The sequence below is a fragment of the Cetorhinus maximus genome, chromosome 9 (assembly GCF_964194155.1).
Source record: "Cetorhinus maximus chromosome 9, sCetMax3.hap1.1, whole genome shotgun sequence".
Taxonomy (NCBI): Eukaryota; Metazoa; Chordata; class Chondrichthyes; order Lamniformes; family Cetorhinidae; genus Cetorhinus; species Cetorhinus maximus.
Genome location: NC_135887.1, coordinates 98,758,345 through 98,783,770, shown reverse-complemented (window position 1 = coordinate 98,783,770; position 25,426 = coordinate 98,758,345). Strand labels below are relative to the sequence as shown.

At 38.8% G+C, this 25,426-nt stretch overlaps 1 protein-coding gene across 2 annotated transcripts in view; it reads right to left on the bottom strand.

Annotated features, from left to right (window-relative positions):
- Positions 1-25,426, bottom strand: part of sbf2 (SET binding factor 2) — a 669,356-nt gene that overhangs the window by 331,255 nt on the left and 312,675 nt on the right. Inside the window, exon 7 of one of the 2 annotated variants that reach the window (XM_078549182.1) lies at positions 763-895. The exons of the other annotated variant lie outside the window; for it this stretch is intronic. Coding sequence (XP_078405308.1) covers positions 763-895 — 133 coding nt within the window. The remainder of the gene's footprint in view (positions 1-762; positions 896-25,426) is intronic. 2 annotated transcript variants of the gene reach the window in all.

Sequence of the window (25,426 nt, the reverse complement as noted above, 5' to 3'; positions counted from 1 at the left end):
ATGAACAAGTTCTGGAAATACTTAGCAGGTTTGACATATCTGTGGAGAGAGAACAGTTGACTTTTCAGGTCGCTGACTTGCACCAGAATTAAAAAAGATGAGATGTAACAGATTTAAAACAAGTACAGAGGCAGAGAAAGGGAAAGAGGAGGAAAATAACAAAAGGGAATGTGTGTGATAGAGTGGAAGAAAGGCAAGATTAAATGACAAAAGAAATGTTGGTGAAAGGCAAAAGGAGGGGAGGTAATGGGACAAGTTAAAAAAAAGTCTAGTGGACTTAAATGGCTAATCATCAAAAGGGGCCTTTATGAAGCTCAATATAAATTCAAGGAACAGCACCTCATCTTTTGATTAGGCATTTTACAGTCTTCCAGACTCAGCATTGCATTCAACAATTTCAGAACATAACCTCTGCTCCCATTTGTTTTTGGACAGCAGCCGTTGGTGATGATTCTGTTTTACTCATTTACATATCATTTGTTTCTTTACTTGTCCCATTACCACCCTCCTGTTACATATTTAATTTTTATTTTAATATAAATTTTATCTTTCTCTGCCAATTGTGTTGTTAGTGCGTGCCCATTTTTTGGATAACACAGAAAATGAATCAATAAACTATCATTTATGCACATTAAAAATTGATATACCCCACAAGAATTACTCTAGAAAGCTTGGAAATAAATCTATACTAATAATATAGGAATGCATGAAAACATTATTCCATATAATTTATTAAACAGTACCATAAGAATAAAGTCTCACCTATATTTTAGAGGAAATATTAAAGACTCTAGTGCTCTGGATGCTTCACTAAGTCTCTGATAGCTGGTTGAATGAAAAAGAACCTTATTTTCTGTGAGCACAGCACAGAAAAGGCTGAACACTTGTTGGATCCCTTTGAAAAGAAGATTAAAATTACACATTGTTTCATGAGAACAATTTCATTCCCACACAAACCAGCTCAGTAACAGAAATATTGAGTAAAAGAAATGTAACTTGTAAACTTTAATGACTTTGAAACACAGTTCTATATTAACAAGCATACTTTGTAGGTCCTTTACCACAATGCCAACTTAAAATATCACATACCCATCCTGACTTGGAACTATGTCACCGTTCCTTCACTGTCACTGGGTCAAAAACCTTGAACTCAAGGCAATTAGGTTTGGGCAACAAATGCTTGCCTTGCCTGCGACATTCACAACCCATGAAATAATTTAACAATATAACTTGAATATACAAAAACAATCGTCAATAATTTACTTTAGCTCCTGAATCTGTACAAATATGGGAGAGATTAATACATGCAGCTTATTAAATATGATCATCCTCTCAAAGTTCTAACATTAATTAAAGCCAACTGGTTCACTAATGTTATTTGGAAAAGAAACCTTCAACTTATACTTGGTCTGACCTACACATAACCATGTTGTGTGGAACTGGAGTTCTCTCTTTTATATCCTCAGAGTAAGAAAGGATAGGCAATAAAACTCTGCCTTGGCACTATCACCAAAGCCCCAAGAATAATTGAAAAATAATGAAGGTATTTAAATTACTATAGAGATATGTATAACTATATCAAGTGTGTTGTCTGTACAGAGTACGCCAAAGCTCAAGTATGTTGCATACTCGCACCATAAACTAATTAGTACTTCGAACAAAATTACATTACTAAATACAAATGACTTACTTTAACAAATATATTGAAATGTTATTTCAATATTTGCTGGAATTGTGTTGAAATTTATTATCACTAAACCTTAAACCAGTTATCATCCATTCAGCTACATGTCATTTTGCCATTAAATCAATCCCTATCCCAGAGGTAGAAAGCTGACAATCTCAGGGCTGTTTTGTCTGTGTTATAAACTGAATTGAAGGCCAAAATGTATCATTGCACACATTCCATTTAAAGTATGCAAAGCACTGCCCACAGTTCCCATGAGGTGCCTTTTCCTATGTTTTCAATAGAATTCAGTATGTTTTTAATTAGACCATTAATAGTGAAAACACAAAACAAGTAAAATGCAAAAACAAAACTAAGCAAAACAAAACTTTGTTGAATTAAAGTTTTAGACCATTGTTTGAAAATGTTTTGCAAAATATTGATCATAATGTCCTTAGTCAACATTTCCTAAAGTGCATCATGTAATCTTGCATTACATGTGCATTTCCTGTTTTGGGTTGTGTATAGCCAACACAGTAGAGCACCATATTGTGCATGCTAAGTGAATGGTACTTCACAAAATTGGTCCTCTCGTTAAGCTAGTGGCATGTGTAACACCTAAACACCATACATCAGGGATTTGTTTTAAAATCAGGAGTTTATAATTTGGGAATTTAGGGAAAAAAAAGTCTACGTTAAGTAACTGTACATAACTGGACTAACATTGATTAACCTTCTCAACAATATTATTACAAACGTCACACAATTTTTCACATTTTAACATTTCTTTCTATGACAAAAACATCAGTAAACATTTGAAACTTCTGTTGTGGTTACCTTCTTGTCCCAACCAATTTCTGTCAGCACATTTAGGCCCCACACCTCACAGGTACAAGTTGCCCTAACATCCTTAATTTGCTTATCAATGTCATATAAAGTGATTATGTCCACATTTTACTTCAGTTTATTTCCAAAGATTTCCAAACTAAAGGGATTTTCATTGTCTACTGATCCAATACTTCAACTGATCATACTGAACTATTTTTTCTGTTGGATTGATTTACTCCAGCATCTGAAAATTCTTGATGAAGTCACAGCATATCTAGGATACTTTTGACTCTCCAAAGCAACAGGTTCTTAGACTAGAGCCGTGTGGGTAAAGATGAGAAATCATATTTGACTGGCCTTGTGATAGTCTAATTTTAATGCCTGTAGTTTTATCATGCAACGTTTAACAATCTTTTTCTCCGGCTATGCTTGTGGAAGAATAATTGGTTCTGAAAGTATACATTACCAAAAGACAAAATCTAAGTCATAAATATGTGTACAGTGCTTTGGTGTGATAAAAAAAGTTAGCATCAAAGATGCTATCGCATTGTTATCTTTTAATTTTTGAGCCCTGGGAATATTTTAATATTAATTTTAATATTTTAATCCATGGGAATATTGGATTATTTTGAAGTCATTTGAAGTCATGAGTCAGTGATCATCACTGTTAAACATGTTTGTTTCTTCAGAATGTTTACTTAACTCCTTCACATCGCTGCAAGGCCAATTAATTTCCTGCACTAAATAATACATACGCACAAGTCACCAACAACAAACCAGTGACTCATCAACAGAAAGAGTTCCTCTTTTTAAAAAATGTCTTTCAAAAAAGTAACAGCATCCTGCTGATAATACATATGCAATGGAATTTCTTTGGAAATAACTTGCATTTCCTGACTGCAATGTTCTTAAGAATCCAAAGGATATGAGACATATTTTCTGAATTAGCCAAACAAGTATGACCATCATATTACACAGTGAATTTCCTTCTGCTATATTTCAATCATTCTTTGCAACAAGAACGAAGTGTTCTAATTCCATTTCACTATCTATGCACCATCAAATATAATGTGCATATGCCAACCATTCCAAAGGAATAGCTCTCAACTTATTCCCTCCCACATCTTAGTCACAGGGTGAAAGTATGAATAATAGGTCAATTTTTCTTTAAAGACAACATTTTGTAATTTTTTTTTGTGAAAGTTATAGCTACATTTCTTGTTCAAATTTCAAATTGAAGATCTTAAATCTGATATTTTCAGAAGGGCTGGCATCAAATTAACAACATTCATGACTCGTCTGCACCGCCCAACAACCCATCTAGAATAGCAATATTCAGAAGCATGTGAGAATACCTCATACGCACTGTTCTTGGCTGTATATTTTTTTAAATTCTTTCATAGAATGTGAGCATTGCTTGCAAGGCCAGCATTTACTGCCCATCCCTAACTGTCCTTGAGCAGGGGGTGATATGATGCCTTCTTGAACTGCTGCAGATCACATGGTGTAGGTATACCCACAGTGCCGTTAAGCTAGGAGTTCCAGAATTTTGACACAGCAACGATAAAGGAAGGGTGATATATTCCTAAATCGGAATGGAGAGCGACTTGAGGGGAGCTGCAGGTAGGTGTTGGTGTTCCCATGTATCTGCTGCTCCTCTTGTTCTTCTATGTGGTAGAGGTTGCGGGTTTTGAAAGTGCTGTAGAAGCAGCCTTGGCAAGTTGCTGAAGTGCATCTTGTAGATGGTATACACTGCTGCCACTGTGCAGCAGTGGTGGAAGGAATGAATGTTTAAGGTGGTAGATGGGCTGCTGCTCACCCAAGCTCTTTATTCTAGATAATGTCGAGTTTCTTGAGTGTTGTTGGAGCTGCACTCATCCAGGCAAGTGGAGAACATTCCATCACACTTCTAACTTGCATCTTGTAGATGGTGAACATGTTTTGGGGAGTGAGGCAAGTTACTCATCATGGAATTCCTAGCCTCTAATCTGCTCTTGCAGCCATCTATTTATATGGCTAGTCTAGTTCAGTGTCTGGTCAATGGTAACCCCCAGATGTTGATGGTGTAGCATTCAGCGTTATTAAATGTCAAGGAGAGGTGGTTAGATTCACTCTTGTTGGAGACAGTCATTGCCTGGGACTTGTGTGGTTGCTTGCCACATAAGAGGTTAGTGTGTAAAATTAAAGCACATGGGATTGGGGGTAATATATTGGCATGGATTGAGAATTAGTTAGCAGACAGGAAACAGAGTAGGAATAAACAGGTCTTTTCAGAGTGGCAGGCAGTGATTAGTGGGGTACCGCAGGGATCAGTGCTTGGGCCCCAGCTATTCACAATATATAACAATGATTTGGATGAGGGAATCAAATGTAATATTTCCAAGTTTGCTGACGACACAAATCTTGGTGCGAATGTGAGTGTCAGCGGGGTGTTAAGAAGCTTCAAGGTGATTTAGACAGATTGAGTGAGTGGACAAGTACATGGCAGATGCATATAACGTGGATAAATATGAAGTTATCCACTTCAGTAGGAAAGACAGGATGGACGAGTATTATTTACATGGTGATAGATTGGGAAATGTTGATGTACAAAGGGACCTGGGTGTCCTTATACAACATTAACTGAAAGCAAGCATGCAGGTGCAGAAAGCAATTGAGAAGGTATAAGAAGGTATGTTGGCCTTCATTGCAAGAGGACTTGAGTACAGGAGCAAGGATGTCTTACTGCAGCTGTACAAGGCATTGGTGAGACCACACCTGGAGCATTGTGTGCAGTTTCAGTCTCCTTACCTAAGAAAGGATATACTTGCCTTAGAGAGTGCAGTGAAGGTTCACCAGGCTGATTCCTGGGATGGCAGGATTGTCATATGAGAAAAGATTGGGTCGGCTAGGCCTGTATTCACTGGAGTTTAGAAGAATGAGAGGGGATCTCATTGAAACCTATAAAATTCTGATTGGGCTGGGCAGACTGGATGGAGGGATGATGTTTCCTCTGGCTGGGGTGTCTAGAACAAGGGGTCAAAGTCTCAGGGTATGGGGTAGGCCATTAAGGACTAAGATGAGAAGAAACTTCTTCACTCAGAGGGTGGTGAACCTATGGAATTCTCTATCACAGAAAGCTGGGGAGGCCAAGTCACTAAATATATTTAAGAAAACAGATAGATTTCTGGACTATCAAGGGGTATGGGGAGAGAGTGTGTGCATGGCATTGAGATAGAGGATCAGCCATGACCATATTGAATGGCGGAGCAGGCTCGAAGGGCCGAATGACCTATTCCTAGCTCTTATCTTCTATATTTCTACATCAGCCCGAGCCTGAATTTTGTCCAGATCTTGCTGCATGGGGATATGGGCTACTTTAGTTTCTGAGCAGCTGCGAATGGTATTGAACACTCTTCAATCATCAATAAACATTCCCATTTCTGGCCTTACATTCTAGGGAAGGTCATTGATGAAGGGGATGAAGACGGTTGGACCTAGGACACTATCCTGAGGAACTCCTGCAGCGATATCCTGGGGCTAGGATGATCGGCCTCCAGCAACCACATTGCTTTGTACTAGCGATGACTCTAACTATTGGAGAACTTTCCCTGATTCCCACCGACTTCAATTTTGCTAAGGTTCCTTGAAGCCACATTTAGTCAAATTCTGCCTCAATCTCAATGGCAGTCAATCTCACCTCTGGAATTCAGCTCTTTCATCCATGTTTGGACCAATGCTTTAATGTAATCTGGAGCTAAGGTACATAGCCCAGAGTGACAAGGGCAAAAGAAGCAAAAACTAATCATCAAAAATGATTAAAAATGTCTTCAATCAGCCATATTTATTAGATTTGCAAACACTTTTAAAGTAATTTGTAAGGGTTCTAATAAACAGCTCAAAATTTCAGAATATTTAACATTTGAGAAGGCCCTCAAGCATACTGCATCATAAAATTAAACATGTTTCTGTTTTATCCAGTGACTTCCTTTTCCTGGCAACTGCTGGAGGCTAAACCAGACATTTCACAACCCTGGCTTTGTATTTGATTTTGTGAGCTTCTGACCACATATCCACTCCATCACCAGGACCACCTATGTCTAATCCTTAACGTTCCGGGCCTCAACCCATTTGCTACTGAAACCTTCATGTCTGCCTTTGTTACCTCTAGATCTGACTATTGCAATGCTCTCCTGGCCAGCCTCCTATCTTCTGCTCCTTGTGCTCATCTAAAACTCTGCTGCCTGTACCCTAACTCACACCAAGTCCTATTCATACATTATCTTGGTGCTCACTGACCTACGGTGGCCTCCAGTCAGCAATGCTTCCATTTTAAAATTCTTGTGCTTGTTTTAAAATCCCTCCATGACTTGCCCCTCCCTATCTCTGTAGTCTCCTCCAGCCTCTCAAGCCTTTGAGATCTTTGCATTCCTCCAATTCTGGCCTCTTATGCATCCTCAATTTGAATTACTTCACCACTGACAGCCAAGTGTTCAGCTGCCTAGGCCCTAAGCTCTGGAATTCCTGCCCTATATCTCTCTCTTCTCAAAACACTCCTTTAAACCTATCTCCTACCAAGCTTTTGGTCATATGTCCTAATATATCCTTATCTTGCTTGGTGTCCAAATTTGTTTTAATAACTCTCCTGTGAAATGCCTTTGGACACTTTTCTACATTAAAAGCGCAATATGAATGCAGGCTGCTGTTGTATAACTCAAGTCATGGAGGAAATGTATAAATTATATAGTGAAAAATCATAGTCCAGAAAACAGCATAAAGGATAGAACTAGATTAGGTTGATCATCCTTGTATCACAATGTTAGAAACAGGTAAAATAGAATTCTGAAGAGATATCCCTATTGAATAATATCTACCCCACTTCAGTATGGAACAAACAATATTGCCCTAACTTCCAACTCACAAACTTCTGGTCTAAATTCAAATAAATGGTTTTTCCAATTGCACAATTATAACTAAGGAACAAACTCAATCTCACGGATGATAGGAAAGCTTGGAGGCTAGCATAACCTAGTTTTGTTTTATTTATTCTTTCATGGGGTGTGGGCATCGCTGGCAAGGCCAGCATTTATTGCCCATGCCTTATTGCCCTTGAATTGATTTGCTTGCTAGGCCATTTCAGGGGGCATTTAAGAGTCAACCACGTTGTTGTGGATCCGGAGTCACATGTAGGCCAGACCAGGAAAGAATGGCAGATTTCCTTTTCTAAAGGACATGGCTTGTAAATACCTGTAAAAGTAGTTTCCTGGCTTGTAATATGTAAACATCCTGTAAGAAATTCTATCATAATAACTGAGAAGAAATTCTGGACAAATAAGCAATATCAAATTTATTTATGTTGCATCAATCTTCAAAAAGCTAATTACATACCGTTGTTCACTGTGAACTGCTTGGCAAGCTAGTGGTCACGCTGAACATAGAGCTATAGAGTGGGAATAATAAAACTGAAGTTTAATTCTGGAATTTTTATAACATCACAAACCAAGGCAGCAAAGCTCAAGTGGTTTGTGAATGCCAACTGGAGCCCAAGATTAAATTTCAGCCTCCTTGCTCAACTTCAATGAAAATATAAACAATGTTGATGGTTGAGTGTGATACTAAAATTAGTGACTGTAATGATAGTCCAATATCATGTCATCGCTGTGGAAAAATATTGTCAGAGGTTTTAATGGAATTATTTTGCAATTCTCAATAAATACAATGTATTTAAGAATACAATAGGAGTTTAAACATATGCTATTGATAGCTTAGATATGTTGGGTATAAAAAAACTATTAAAATGAAAGATGTTTTATTGCAAATTGATAGTATCACATTAAAATAAGCAGTTTTGATGATATGTCCAACCTTTATTTGGGAGATATAACTCCTGGTTATCTATTGGAATTTGTTAGGTATATTTAATTTTGCTTTCACTTCCCCATACATTTATGAGAAAACTTAAAAAAAAGTGGGTTCCACTTTCACCGTCAGTTTTTGAGAATATCTTGGGCTTAATTAGATAAGGGTGTCACACTGGGAAATGTAATGTGACCCAATTTTTTTCTAGAAACTGCTACTGAAATAATAGAGTAAGTACAATTGAGCACCAATTGTTAACACACAAGATCAAGAAATATCAAACTTAAGTGGCATGGTTTTTATGTCAGGTGTGAATTTCTTTGACTTCTTATTCCAAAAACAAAACTTTCTGCTGCTTATCAACATAAAGCAACAGCTCATGCGAATTTCCTCCATTTTTGCCAGTTTTTTTGTAGGCATAGATTTAAGCCAAGGAACAGAGATACAAGAGATCAAAGTCATTATTTATGCAATTTTGGTGATATCTTTCTTACTGAGGTCTATATTGCATTCTCCATGTCTTAAATGCTTTTTACATGGCATCAGAAATTGTTATATTAAAAATTGAAAAACCTCCATGTTTGCATTGTTTAGACTTGTTATGTCTGATTTACATAAATTATATGTTTGATGGTTTTAACTTTTAACTTTCGTAGATAAAAGTAAAATTACAAAAGGATATGACATTAAGTTTTGTGTTACTTGGCTTCCAATGGTTTACGCTGATTTATGCTTGCTCACACCAGATTTTACATAACAGCATCTACTGTAATAGGCAGAAAAATTTGATAGAAGTGTCTGTGGCAAGGTCAGCATCAAAACAAGTGTAAATTGTGGTGTATTTTCAATTTTTACTGATCCAAGAAATTCAGGGCCATTATACTTTCCTCAAAGTCATTTTTGCAATGTCAGAAATCAGGTATTTCAGTGTTAGCGTAACACGCTAAAACTTTGATAAGCCCTGAAAGTGGATGACGTTGCACAATTATCCCGGGCCCAGTCAAAGTGATGCAGGCAGCATGTAAACTTTGTGCTGCCTGTTCATCACTATGACTCTCATGTGCGGCCCAGCATTAAACACAGTTCTGACTGGCTTGCATGCTCAGCAGGGGACCAAGGTGCATGTGTGGCTAGCACAAGCTGCATTGAGAATACACTTTTTAAAAGCAACCTGCACCTCTTAAAGGAGAGGTGCATTCAGGCTGCAGCAGCTGGTGGGAATGTTTCTAAGGGTGTTTCAGAGAAGGAATAAGATTGATCACCAATCAAGCACAGGCCAGAGAGAGGGCTCCCAGGTTGATGCAGGGACTTAGTACAGGAGATCAGGAGGTCCAGGCACACAACACGAAGGGAATAAGGGAAGGTCGCTACAGAGGTTGATTCAAGAAGTCTGACCCCAACAGTATGGTTGCAGTGCCAGAAAAGGTTCAATTACCTCATACGAGTATTAATGGTCAGTGAATGCATCTCCTACCCACTGTGCCATCAACCAATACACTGCTCGAAGCACCCCCATCACTCACCAACAGGTCTTATGCCTAACATTCAGGTGCTCAATCGCATCCTCAACAGCACACCACAGCTTGCAGCTTTCATAAACTTCTACCTATTCAGCTAAGACAGGAACATCACCCAAGCATCTTGCAACACATTCAGACATTCTTCCCTCTCTCTGACAGGACAACATCGCACAGAACAGGAGGAAACAGCAGAGAAGCAGGGTGTCAGGCACACCTGCATCTTCTGACATTCTTGGGAGAAGGCAATGCTGCAGGTTATTGGGCCAGCAGTGAACGAGGCCATTGCAAGCAGCCTCGCTGAGAACGTCCAGGATGACACTATGTTCCTGTCTTAGGCACCTTCTCAAATCCTACTTCACCCTCAGCCTGCTATCCAGGATGAAGGGCAAGCTGCTGATGGCGCAACTAGGATCTCTTGCATTAGCCCAACCCCCATCCTTCATCCCTAGCCTTCCCCTTATGTATTTTGCTCTATGCAGCTGAGAGCTGGGACTTAGGGAAGCCCAGGAGCAGTATTACTCCGTGCTGCTGAGAGTTGGGTCTCAGAGGAAGCCCAGAGGCAGTAGTGGCTTGGTGCAGCTGCAAGTTGGGCTCAGGGAGGTCCAGGAACAGGGGTGTTTTGCTCAGAGTAACTAGATAGCTGGGGTCATACTGGTGATTAGATGCTGGGGTTCAGCCTTGTAAACCCAGCAGGACACAGTCTCGGGAGAAAAGGTCGCGCAACTGTGAGGCGAGCAGTTGTTGGGGCAGTCCGAGTTGGAGCGACTGTTGAAAGAACTCAAAAGTTGCATCCTCAACAAAAAGGAGTTGAAATCCCTTGTGATGAAGACAGAGTTTTAAAAGATTTTGTGACTTTTAGTGGTCGCTGATGTTATGGGTGGGTTGCTGAGAAATTTGTGGGATCTGTCTTGGTTGCGTCTGCTATTTAGCATGTAGTTTGTGCTGTGTTCAACTACAGTTTAGCTGTTAATTCATGTTTACCTCATATTAATTCTGTGTATTAGAGTATGAGATAGAGAGTATTGACTGTTTGCCTTGTTGGCTCTTGTATAGTTAAAATTCTTCTGTTTGTTAAAACCTTGGAATCTTGTGGCTTTGTTCTCTTAGTGAGTACCCAGGATTTCAAATTTTGTCTATTTTTTTTTTTAAAGTTGCTGGTCCCTAACCTGATTGTAACAAAATTTAGGGCTCTGGTCTGGGACCATAACAAGGAACATGGGGGAAGTCCAGCTCCAACTTGGCACAGTGTTGAGCTTGGAACCCATTTTTGTACAGCGTGGAAGTGGTGGCCAACTCCATGACATCACTTGTGACCCAACCAAGATGCAGCATCTGGTGGTCGATACCTCAGCTTCCATATAGCACACCCAATGTCTCAATGCTGCAGTGAAAGCTCAGACTGAGGCCATAAGATCCATGTTTGTTGCCATGAAAGCTCAGGCTGCTGCCATTATGGCTGTGGAGATCAGGGGCACACAGGCTCTCACAGGAATCCACCAATCTGCGCTCCAACAGTGTGTTAGGATTGCTATAGCAATACACTAGCGATGGATGTGGCTCCATGATGCATGAATCTGCTTTCCTCTCAGGAGGATAGCATTCATGCAGCCACCACTGCCACTATGCCAATGGACTTGCCATTGCCCATCAGCCAGCCAACCCAAACTACTGCCTCCCATGCTAAGGTGGTGAAGTCTGAAGCTGTGACCTCAAGGCCCAGAACTGCTCGAAAACATTCTGATAGGCCATCTGCAGTCTTTCCCACTGAAGGTCAGAAGCCTTCCAACTAGCCATGATACAACCACTGGGATAGCACTGCATTCAAGTACCAGGCCTGGCAAAGGAATGCACAAGACAGGTAGTTAAGTGAATGCACAAGGGTGAATAATTCAGTTTTGAATGTGTTATCAGAAGTGTTGTTGGATAAAGTTATTACACAACGGTTCTTATGTGGCACCTTTTAGCAGGGTAGTGCTGGGGTTCTGGCTATCTTCCACCTTCCTTCTCCCCCTGCTCCTGAGGTTCTTGCCGAAGGCCTGATGGCAAAGGGTGCATCCTCATGAGAGCCAGAGACCAGCATACAACAGACCACCACCACGAATTTGGAGACATGCTTCGGCAAGAATGTTAGGGCTCCCATCCAAGCAGCAGAACCAATGTTTTAGTATGCCGATGGCTTGTCCCATGACATTCCTGGTTGTAGCATTGTTCTGGTTATACCCACTCTCTCCATGAGTGGTGAGGTGACACAGGAGTCATGAGTCACATGTAGTGCAGGTGCCCCTCGTCACCAAGCAATTCTATGCCTCTATGCTAACTGTCTTCTATCTCCATGTCATGCTGTAGCCCAAGATGGGCTGCAACTATTTCCCCCATGAGTGATAGCAGGGTTTCTGCTGACAGGCCTTCAAACTGAACCCACTGGAAGAACCCAGCACCACTCCCTTCTAACTCCAAAAACTTTTCCAAATTCCTCTAACAACACATAACACAGTATTTCCACTAACTCGGCAGCAACAAAAGCAAGTTAGAAGCACTTCACCTGGAAGTCTCATGTTGATCCCTTTCAATATTGCTAGTGGGGGTTCCTCAAGCAGCTGAAACCATGTTCAGCAGAGGATGCCTGAGATGCCAAGGTCCAAAAGGGCATAGGCACCAATTCAGTGTTAGATACTAAGTAATGTCATGATCTGCCTACTTTGCATGCTTTTGACATATACACTAGCGAACTTGCAAGCTTGACATTTGTGCGGGATACATCAGAGATGGATCAGCCACCATTTTTGATCTCCTGGTTCTCGTAGCACAGAACACAGCTTTGGAGCTGAATTTTGCAGCCAACATAACCAATTCATGGTGATGGCTAAATATTATAGCACACTGAAGCTATGATGGGTTGCACTATCGATAAACTTAATAAATAATAGCTTAAAGATACACAGATTTGGTCCTGGGTATATAGACAATGATTGCTAGTACTTATTGTTACAATTTTGGTTTCTTCCTGGCACAGTTTACTTAACACAAAGGGCAGATTCTATAAGCAAGCCGCTCAAACACGATCTTGTGCATCAAGTATAGGGATAGACAAATTGGAGGGTGAATAGATCGCCTTTGCATTGGCAGGTTACAAATTGGAAATAATACAGACGGTCACCACGTAGTTGCAATCTCCCTAAAGATGGAAAAGTACCTCACTGACAAGTTATGTACTTTAGGCTAGAATTATTCATTACTATAGCATGTCAATTTTTTAAAGGAATATCGAGAATCGTACACAGTATCACAATAAGGTATTGAACTGGTACATTCTATTCTGTGTTCAACATAATGAACTGTTTAGATATTCTTAGCGTCTTTTGTCAGAATTCTACAGTTGAAGTTATAAACGTGACTTAGGTACCACATAGCTCCATCTCATTATTCTATCATTGAAACAACAAAGGATCACAAGAAATCTTGCGCTGACTGCAAGTTGCAGTATCCATCTGTTAAGGGTGATTAGAGTATGAAACAGTCGATTAAAACCAATAAAGATGAACCACAGCACCTTGTCTATGGCATGAGCTTGACAGAATATCAGTTCAGCGTTCACCAAGGTCCTGTGTACTCAGTTAACACTTTGAGAGGATATAATCAAATTTGATTTGATGGCGGTTGGCTGAGATGCAGATCAAAGCATCTGATTATTAACCATTGTTGCACAAAGTGATTAATAAACACCAATGCACTCCAGAATGAGTATTCCAGATAAGTAAAAAGAAAAAATGATACTTCAGTACACTGTTTTTACCTTCATCTCTATGAATATACGTATAACCTTTTCATAAAGCATTGGCAGAGAAAAAAACCACACAACTAATGATGACCGAATAATAAAATGGTGACAGTTTTGACTTAATTACATATATTCATAAAAAATGGTCTGCAAAACACAGGCCATTTACGTAGCTTTTTATTCAAAAGAACAAGAGACTAAAATAATCAAATTAGAAATTTCTTAGTGAAAAATTAATGCAAGACATTGAGTCTTTGAGGAAGTTAAAATGCTGGAATTAATTTCCTTTGCAACTTTGATATGTGACATACGTTACAGAGTGACATGTTTCCCTGCTGTGTAACATATGTACAATCGCAATGCTAATTCTCAAAGCGGTTCTTCCATGTGGAAGTTAGACTAAGCAGCAAAAAAAAACCCAATTCATCCATTAATTGTTCAATTCTAACAATAATTGTCTTTTTGGCAATTTATTTATAAAAGTAGACAAACCAGGCAGGGATGTACTACATGACAATATTAATATCAAGCTGAGCTTCATCACAAAGACTACTTAGTTCCACCTCTGTAATATCATCCACCTCTGCCTAAAGCTTCTTAAAAATCTCAGATACTTTTGTCACCTCCAGTCCAGACAATTCCAATGTTCTCACACCTGCGTCTCATCTTCCACCCTCCATAAACTCTAGCTTATTCAAAACTTTACTGCCAATATTCTACTTTACACTGAGTCCCACTTGCCTGTCAACCATGTCCTTGTTGACCCACATTGGCTTCCTGTCCCTCAATGCTTAAAAGTTTTACATCCTCATGTTTAAATCCTTCTGTGACTTCATCCTATCTTTGTAACATCCTTTAGCCTTACAACAGCCCCTCTATTAATCAGGCTGCACGGTCTCCTATGTAAACCCCACCTTTCCCCACCAACATTGACAGCCATGCTTTCAGCCATTTAGGTTTCAAGCTCTACAGTATCCCTCCAGAAGCCCACTTGTCCATCCTCCTGAAAACCTAGCATTAATCAGTCATAGGATCATACAGCAAAAAACGGAGACATTTAGTCTGCCATGCCTGTGATGACCTTTGAAAGGATGGCCCAATTTGTCCCTTTACCTCTCTCTCCTCCTTAAAACCTTGCTTTAATCAACCATAGAATTATACAGCACAAAGGGAGGCTTTTTGGAACGTCATGCCTGTTCTGCTCCTTGAAAAGCTATCCAAATTTAGTCCCACATTCTGGGTTTCCTCATAACCTTGCAATTCTTTTAGTTATCTCTCAAAAAATGTTTGCTTCTATGGCTTAGTGTCAATTTTTCTCCTCTTATACCTCTGTATAGCTGTTTGTGATTTTCCTCATTAAAGGCGCAATTAAAATACATGTTATTGTCCACGTAAGCTACGGAAGCTCCAAATGTACGCTTGTCTTACCTTTCATTAACATAACTAAACATTGCTATTCATTTCTTGAACTCTACTGAAGGATCGTAATTCAAGTTGCCCTGCTATAATTCATATATTTTAATCTATTTTGTTTTTTTGTTGTTCTCTGAAGACTAGCTAAAAAATTTTTTAAAACCCACTGGTTTTGCTAAGTTAAAAATCAATAAATATTGTCTTTGATCTTCTAGAATTCCCTAAAATCTGGAATAATTCCCTTGAACTGGAAAGTAGCAAGTGTCAGCCCACCTGTCTAAAATACACAGAGAGAGAAAAACGGAACTATAGGTGAGTTAGCCTGACGTCAGTAGTAAGGAAAATGTTACAATCTATTATTAGACATATGACAGGGCACTTAGAAAGTCATAATATGATTAGGTTGAGTCAATGTAGTTTTATTAAAGTGAAGCTTTTTTTTAAAAAAAACTAATGGGGCTTTCCTACAAGTGTTTTTTTTTAAAGAGGGTCTAGCAGATGTAGCACATTAAGATTTTCATTTGATGCACTGCCAGACAAGAAGCTGTTACATAAGATTAGGGCTCATGGGATTGGGAGTAATATATTGATTTGCACTGAGGACTATTTAACAAGCAGGAAACAGACAGTGGGGCTAAACAAGTCACTTTCAGGTTGGCAGCTAGTAACTAATGGGATGTCACAACAGTGTTTGGGTCTCAGCTATTTAAAAATCTATATCAATGACTTAGATGAGGGGACCAAATGTGATCGTCTAAGTTTGCTGACAATACAAGAAAAGGAAGTAAAGAATCTGCAAAGGGGTATAGACAGATTAAGTGAGTGGACAGCAAGATGGCAGATGGAGTACAATGTGAAGAAATATGAAATTATCCACTTTGTTAGAAGATAAAGCAGAATATTTGTTAAGTGGTAAGGGACTAGCAAATGTTGGTATTTAGAGAGATTTGGGTGTCCTTGTACACAAATTATACTTACAGGTACAGCATGCGATTAGGAAATCACATAATACGTCAGTCATTATTGCAAGGAGACTAATAAAAAAAGAGTAAGGAGTGGGAGTGAAATCTTGCAGCTAGCTAGGAGACACCAAACAATATTTATATTACTAATAAAATTGGTACTATGAAAGGGGTTCAAAGAGCCTGGTGATACAATGAGAACTTACATTCAAGGAGAAAAGTTGGGTGTAACAGAAAGGAGTTTGTGTGTGCAGATCAGAGGCATGTAAGATCTAAGCATGTTAGCCTACAACTGTATGCAAAGGAACTAAATTGAAACGAACCTCATTTCGAACTTGTAAGGTGAAAAATGCTTTGCCTGGTGTCCGTTTAAGACTATTGCTTTATTATTGCCTTAGTGGACATTAATTAGGGAATTTGTTAAAAAGTTATGATAGTAGCAATTTGTAGCCATGTGTATGTGTTTAATTTGTTGTAAAATAATAAATGTTTCATTTAGTTTAATATTAAAACCTATCAAGAACTGGTGCACTTATTCCTGAATTTAGAGCTGCAACTCAAAACATACCAATTGAAAATATAGGTTATGACAGCTGTTTAAAGTTTCCCTCTGGGATTTTAAATAACTCAGCCTTTACAAACTACTGTGTCATGACAATTGTATGTAGGTGGTGAGCATTAATTGGAGTTTCACTTGAGCATGTATAAAAGAGGCACTTATTGAAACTGGGGGTTGGCTGAGTTAGGAGATGTATGCTTGCAACATGAAACTCTATAAACAAATGTAAGACTGAGTAAATATTGACTATCCTTCACCAACTGGCTTTTTTCAATGTAATATGATAACAGAAAAAGGTTGTCAAAAGGTGAAGGTTAGAAGTTAACAAAAACAGACAGGAAACTATAATCTACTAACCATTGTGGGAAATGGCAGAAAGCAAGTGCAAATTATTGGAATACGATTACCCTCCGATGTTCTTGGAATCTGAGCCAAATGACATGTGGAAGACTGTAGTAGACATGGATTACTTCCATACCAAAGAGGAAACAAGGTATACCCTTAGCATTGTTACTTCTGATTTTACGTCTGGTAGGAAGTGAAGTATTTTGGGAGCTGGGTGCCCATCAGCTGGATATTGATGAAGGTTTGGATCTTCTATTAAAGTTTCTGGATGAAATTTACAAGAAAGTTTTTCTATTAAAAGCCTATATTAGGGGAGACGGTGGCGTTGTGGTAATGTCACTGGACTAGTAATCCAGGTTAATGCTCTGGGGACATGGGTTCAAGTCTCACCACAGCAGCTGGTGGAATTTAAATTTGATTAATAAAAAAAATCTGAAATTAAAAAGCTAGTCTCAGTAATGGTGACCATGAAACCATTGTTGGTTATTGTAAAATGATGGACTTTTAACAGCACTAGCATTTAAACTGCTGGATTGTGCTAAGGACAGGTTCTAACTGGCGTTCAGTTCGCAGAGATACTCTCTGTTGGATCAGATGTCTGCTACCTTGAAAATATTCCTGGAGAAACAGTCATCTCCTGTAGGCTTGGTGGAACAAATGAGACATTCCATGGTAACACAAAGAATAGAAGGCTCAGTGATTGCCATGTTTCAAGATGGTCCAGATAATGGATGCAGGCAAGATGCGAGGAATGAGGGTGAAAGCACCATTACCATATCTGACTATTACAGCTGAAGACAAAATTGGAACAGCAGTAATAGGCAAATGAATCACAGGAATGCTCAAGGAACGGGTAATAGGTGCTTCAGGTGTGATAAGACACAAAGTAACATTATACAATGAATTGCCCAAAGCAGAGGAGCACGGTCCTCAAAATTACACATGACACAGAAAATTCTATGGTAGAAGGTGAAGATAATGATGAATTCGAACAAATTATTCATAGGAAGTTTTAGTTCTGTGATGGATGTGTTCGTCATGAGCTCATTCAACCGTGCTGTGCTAGATAGTGCTTGCACTTCATCTGACCAGATTGGTTAAAATGTTTTCTAAATTCACTAAGTGGTCAGGATCAATACAAGGGTAAGGAGTGTAAAAGTATGGCTTGCTTTAGGTTTGGTGACGACAATACATTGAGGTCACTAAAGAGAGTTGTAATGCTGTGTAAAATAGTTCGAATAAGCCATTCATCAGTTTCTAATGAGATACCTGTGCTGTTGAGTAAACCTTCTATGAAGAAGGCACAAATGAAACCTGACACGGAGCATGATAAAGCAATTATTTTTGAAAAGTGTTTGATTTTCCCTTAAAACATTCTCAACTTTAGGGTGTTTCATCATAGTAGTTAACTCCAACACATTAAAACGAGCATCTGGTCTCATCTGAATACCCAACCAGATCAACTGATCAATCAAATTTCGTAACTGCTCTGTCTTCTCTTTGGATATAACGTCATCTTTCTGTGATGACAGAGTACAATTAACCAGGATGGGAGTAACACTCAATAAATAAGGTAATTGATTATTGAAACTGTGGAGTAATTGGGTTAGGAGTGTATGCTTGTAATGATTAACTCTGTAAAAAAAAGTTAAAATTGACTCCAGAACTACCCTTCACCAACCAGCTTTTCGAGTATAAGTACAAGTACAAGGTACCGCATAAAAAGCTGGTTAACAAAACTGAGGGTCATGGAATAGGAGGATGAAAAAAAGTGGCTTTTGGACAATAAGAAAAATAGCGGAGGTATTAAACGAGTATTTTGCACCTGTCTTTACAAAGGAAGATGATGTTACCCAGGCCGAGGTAAGAGAGGTAGCAATTGCTACACTTGAAAAATTTACAATTGAGAAGGAGGAGGTGTTAAAAAGGCTATCTTTATTTAAAATTGATAAGGTGCCAGGACCAGATGAGATGCATTCTAGGGTACTGAGGGAAGTGAGAGTGGAAATTGCAGAGGCATTAGCAATAATCTTCCAGTCCTCTTTAGGCACAGGGGCGGTGCCAGAGGACTGGAGAATTGCGAATGTTACACCCTTGTTCAAAAAGGGGTGCAAAAATAAAGCCAGCAACTACAGAACAGTCAGTTTGACCTCAGTGGCAGGGAAACTTCTGGAAACTATAGTTCAGGACAAAATCAATAATCACTTAGACAAGTGCAGGATAATTAAGGAAAGCCAGCATGGATTTATTAAGGGAAAATCATATTTACTGAACTTGGAGTTTTTTTGAGAAGGTAACAGAGAAGGTTGATAAGGGCAATAACACTATTGATGTGGTATATATGGATTTTCAAAAGGCATTTGATGCAGTGCCACTCAACAGACTTGAGAGCAAAATTCTAGCTCATGGAATAAAAGGGAAAGTAGGCACTTGGATAAGAAATTGGCTGAGTGACAGGAAACAGACAGTAGTGATAAATGATTGCTTTTCAAATTGGAGGAAGGTCTGTAGTGGAGTTCCCCAGGGGTCAATGTTAGGACCCTTGCCTTCCTGATATATATTACTGACCTAGACTGTGGTGTTCAGGGCATGATTTCAAAGTTTGCAGATGATACAAAGATTAAAAATATTGTCAGCTGTGATGAGGATGGTCTTGAACTTCAAAAGGACATAGACACATTAATGGATTGGACAGACAAGTGGCAGATGAAGTTCAATGCAGAGAAGTGTAAGGTGATGCATTGTGGCAGGGAGAATATGGACACACAGTATAAAATAAAGGGAAAAACTCTAAAGGAGGTGCAGGAACAGAGGGACCTCAGTGTATAAGTACATAAGTCGTTGAAGCTGGCAGGACATATTGAGAGAGCAGTTAATAAAGCATATAGTCTCTTAGGTTTTATTAATAGGGGCATTGAGTACAAGAGTAAGCAGGTAATGTTAAAAGCAAAATACTGTGGATACTGGAAATCCGAAACAAAAACAAAAATTGCTGGAAAAACTCAGCAGGTCTGACAGCATCTGTGGAGAGAAAGGCAGAGTTAATGTTTCGAGTCCGTATGACTCTTCTTCAAAACTAAAGAGAAGTGGAAATATGGTGAAATATATGCTATTAAAGGGGGTGGGACAGGTGAAGCTGAATAGAAGGCCAGTGATAGGTGGAGGCAAATGAGAGATTGCAAAGGATGTCATAAACAAAAGATCAAAGGGGTATTGATGGTGGTAATACTGGCTAAAGGAGATGCTAATGGTGACATTAAGAATAGAAAGCAGGGTGAGCTAGTGACAGATGGCCTGAGTGGGGGTGGGGTGGGGGCGGTGTGGGAAAAAAGATCAAAATAGGCTAAAAGGCGTAGGTAAAACAATGAATGGAAATAAATTTTAAAAATAATAGAAATGTGGGAAATATTATATATATATATATATATATATATATATATATAAATATATATATAAAAGGGAATAAAAAAGGGGTGAGGATGGAGGAGAGAGTTCATGGTCTGAAGTTGTTGAACTCAATGTTAACTCCAGAAGGCTATAAAGTGCCTAATCAGAAGATGAGGTGCTGTTCCTCCAGTTTGTGTTGAGCTTCACTGGAACATTGCAGCAAGCCAAGGACGGACATGTGGGCATGACAGCAGGGTGGTGTGTTGAAATGGCAAGCGACAGGAAGGTCTGGATCATGCTTGCGGACAGGCCAAAGGTGTTCCGCAATGTTAACGGTAATGTTAAACTTGTATAAGACACTAGTTAGACCTCATCTGGAGTACTGCGTCCAGTTCTGGGCACCATACTTGAGGAAGGGTGTGGAGGTACTGGAGAGAGTACAGGGAAGGGCAGGTTCGATCGAGGTATTCAAAAGGGAATTGGATTGCTATCTGAAAGGAGAGAATGTGCAGGGTTATGGGTATAAGGCAGGGGAGTGGGACTCGGTAAAATGCTCTTTCATAGAGTCAGTACAGACTTGATGGGCCTAATGGCCTCCTTCTGCACTGTAAAGATTCTGTGAATAAATGGAGAGTCATGGTAAATGATTTTTAAGATGGAAGGGTGGTAGACAGTGATGTTCCCCAGGGTCAATGTTAGGACCACTGCTTTTTTTGACATATATATTATATACATATACATAACTTCAATGTTGGAGAACAGAGTAAAACTTCAAAAGATTTGAAGATCCGATAGAGGTGTAGAAGATTGTAACGGGTTTAGGTAAGGTAGAGAAAGAAAAGCTGTCCTCATTAACTGATGGTTCAAGGGTTAGGGGACACAACTTAAGGTTCTTGGGCAAGAGATAGAGGGTGTGAGGTAGAACTTCTTTCTTACGCAGCAAGTGGTATTGACCTGGGACTCTCTGCTGACAGTGGTGGTGGATGCAGAGACAATAAATTTTAAAAGGAAATTGGATGGGCACACGAGGAAAATAAACTTGCAGGGTTACAGAATTAGAATGCAGGAACTCATGCATAATGACTCTATGACTAACAGCATTTACTGATGATATGAAATAGTTTAACAAGTGCAAAAATATCTGATTCAATTACTAAGATGATTCAATGATGAACACAATTTTGTTCTTCAAGTTTTCAAGATCAGGCAGATAAGGAAGAGGAGGATATTCAAGAAATCAGGTTGAGATACCAGTAATAAAGCAAGAATAAGGGTTTCATCATGGGAGGAGATAAGATAGGGGGAAATGAAAACAAGGTTGTGATGGAGGAATTAAGCTGTCATGGCAATTGATAGTAATTGAGATTTGAAGCTCATTTCATAATCATGCAGGACCACAGCACTGTCTAGTTCCGTTTGAATGACAGCAACAGAAAACGGATCATAAGTGCTGTGATAAGATACCTTTGGTTTTCCCTTAAGTTCTAATTAATTCACAACTTAATATCAGGTAGGCAGTTTACATATGGAATTAGTTTTATATTTATGAAAATACTTCATATTTTTTATTTGCCATGAATTAGAGTAGTAATTTCTTTTTAGCTTGGACTTCAGGAAACAGTACTTAAAATAGAAATTGTTACAATTACACTCAGGCACAGTTGCCTCAAATTGTACTGAATTAAAACAAATTCTTCTCCAGATTATGATTTGTGGAATATTCATGGCTGAATCTGTCGTAACTAAGCATAAATGAATCAAAATACATTTTGAATACACAACACTAAAACTAAAGTTAATCTGGAACATTGTGCACTAAAACCCTGAATACATCTAACTTGCTTTTAAATTATACTATATTCTCAGCCTTTTACCAACATACTAAATACTGGAATAGGTACCTGATCAAACTGGTTAAAGTGCAACATGTAAAGAAAGTTAGCATTATATAAACTGAAAATTAAATTTTATGGCACTTAGGATGAAATTATATAAAATGCATTGTAACAAGCATGAACTTATTGGGTTAAGTAGCTCAAATAAATAAGTTTTAAACCATTTGCCCTCAGCACTGAATTTGGACTTCTGGGAGATACCACCATTTGCAATTCCAGTAGAGCATTACAGGAACATTTTGTTTCTGGCAATTTTGGCTAATTGTAAGATGATCTTTTTATCCACATGTGAAATCAGATAAAGGATGGAATTTTTTTGTGTTGGTAATTCACACCTTTGTGCAGGTATTAATCATCAGGAATATTGCTGTGGCATTAAGTTTGCAAAGAACTTTTCACTGAATGTCTCTATTAAGCAATCATATTTCAACTGTTTTTTAAAATCAATTCAAGTAGTGCTTTATTTTCATTAATGGCAGGGATTTTCCAGCCCCATGATAGCAGGACCCGCCGTGGGAGGTTTGGCGACCCAGCCAGAAGTCCACTGACTGTCGGTGGGACCGGATGATCCCAGCAGCAGACGGAGCCAGAAAATCCACCCAATGACTCTCAGGATGCTTAGAAAAGTCAGGCAAAACGTCTGTTTTACATCAAAAGTCATTATCTCCAAGTACGATCAGGCAAACGCCTAGGCAATGAGACTAAAAAGCATAAATAGATTGAAGGAGCATCTAATACTTTATGGGTATAGGAAAATTATGGAGGGGCAATATCATAAGGTCATAAATGACATTCAGGTCAAAAAAAGATTAGGTTTATTGGACATTTTTATTTATAGAAGTTCTTAATTTTGTACACATTTAATTTACCCCTTCTCCAGCCCCATTCTATCTCTTGTACCCCTCTCCAATATGTGAATGTGTCAGTGCACCACGTGACATATGACTCAAATTGGTTTTTGTTTAGTTAAGTAAACTCAGACGTGGAGCACTGCGTCATTGCAATTAGATTCGAACTCTGGGCTTGAAAAGGGGAAATCTGCAGGGTTCCTACTCCTGATTATTATTCAACCAACCCACCAACCGCTCCCCTCATTCCCAACAGAACTAGGACTGTAAGACGGCTTTAAACTAAATAGTGGGGTTAGGGTACACCTCAGGGGAGAATTGGAAAGTTAAAGAGAAAGGACAGGGCAATAGTGCAGGTAACGGAGTGTGACTGGCAGGGATAGAGCATATAAACATAAGAGTGCACAAGCAATACCGTCAGAGAAGGGAAAAATGGTCAAAGTGTAGAATTAAAGGCTCTTTATCTGAATGCATGCAGCATTCATAACAAGATGGATGAATTTATAGCACAAATAGAGATAAATGAGTATGACAGCCACTACACAGACATAGTTGCAAAACTGAATATGGCTGTGACCTGAATATTCAAGAGTATTTGGCATTTTGGAAGGACAGGAAGAAAAGGAGGTGGGAGAAAGGATAAGATTAGTACAGAAGATTCGGAGGATCAAGATGTAGAATCAGTTTGGGTGGAGATAGGAAATAGCAAAGGAAGAAGTCACTGCTTTGTAGGCCTCCTGACAGTAGCACACTGTAGGATACTGTATAAATCAAGAAATAACATGGGCTTGTAAGAAATGAACTGCAATAATCATAGGAGATTTTAATCTTCACATAGATTGGATGAGTCAAACTGGCAAACGTAGCCTGATGATATAAAAGTGTTTTGGGACAGTTTCTTAGAACAATACATGATAGGCAGTTTCTTTGAACAATACATTCGAAAACCAACTAGGAACAGGCTATTTTAGACCTGGCAATGTGTAATGAGGCAGGATTAAATAATGACCTCACAGTAAGAAATCCTATTGGTAAAAGTGATCATAACATGATGGAATTTCACATTCAGTTTGAGGGTGAGAATGTAGGTCTGAAACTAGAGTCTTAAACTTAAATAAAGGCCATCACAAGGGTATGAAGAAAGAGCTAGCTAAAGTGGACTGGGAAAATAGGTTAAAAGATAGAGAAGCAGTGGCGGGCATTTTGGGAGATAATTCATAACAATGTTGCAATCCATTGAGAAAGAAAAATTCTACAAGAAAGGTGGACCATCCATGGCTAACTAAGGAAGTTGAGGATGGTATCAAATTGAAAGAAAAGGCATAAAATGCTGCAAAGATTAGTGGCAGGTCAGAAAATTGAGAAAATTTTAGAAACCAACAAAGAATGGCTGAAAGAATAATAGAGGGAGAAACTGGAGTATGAGAGAAAACTAGCAAGAAATATTAAAAGACAGTAAAAGCTTCTACAAGTATATCAAAAGGAAAAGAGAAGTTAAAGCAAACATTGTCACCCTAGAGGATGAGACAGAGGAATTAATAATGACAAAGAAGGAAATGGCAGAAACCTTGAACAAGTATTACAGTGTAAGACACTAGAAGCATCCCAAGAGCAGTAGAAAATCAAGAGGCAAAAGGGAGGGAGCAAATTAAAATGATCACTATCACTCGAGAAACAGTGCTTGGAAAGCTAATGGGACTAAAGGCTAACCACGTCCCTTGGACCTGTGGGTCTGCATCCTAGGGCCTTAAAGGAAGTGGCAATGGAGATAGTGGAAGCATTGGTTGCAATCTTCCAAACTTGCCTTGGTTTTGGGAAGGTCCCAGCAGATTGGAAAATGCAAATGTGACACCTCTATTCAAGAAAGGAGGGAGACAGAAAGCAGGAAACTATAGGCCAGTTATCCTGTTTTGTCATGGAAAAATGCTAGAAATAATTAGCAAGGAAGTAGTTGAGGGACATTAAAATTATAATACTATCAAGCAGAATCGACATAGTTTTATGAAAAGGAAATTGTTTTTGACAAATTTATTAGAGTTCTTTGAGGATATAACAAGCAGAGTAGATAAAGGGGTACCAGTAGATGTACCATAGTGTATTTGGATTGCCAAAAGGCAATTGATAAGGTGCCAAAAAAAATTGGCTACAATACAGTAAGTCCCTTCATCCAAATCACGAATGTCCCACAACTCCTTCCTTAATAATTATTTCTAGCATTTTCCCCATGACAAAACATAGGATAACTGGCCTACAGTTTCGTGCTTTCTGTCTCCCTTCTTTATTGAATAGAGGTGTTACATTTGCGTTTTCCAATCCGCTGGGACATTTCCAAAACCTAGGGAAGTTTGGAAAATGCAACTAATTTAGGTCCTAAATAGTTCAGGCCA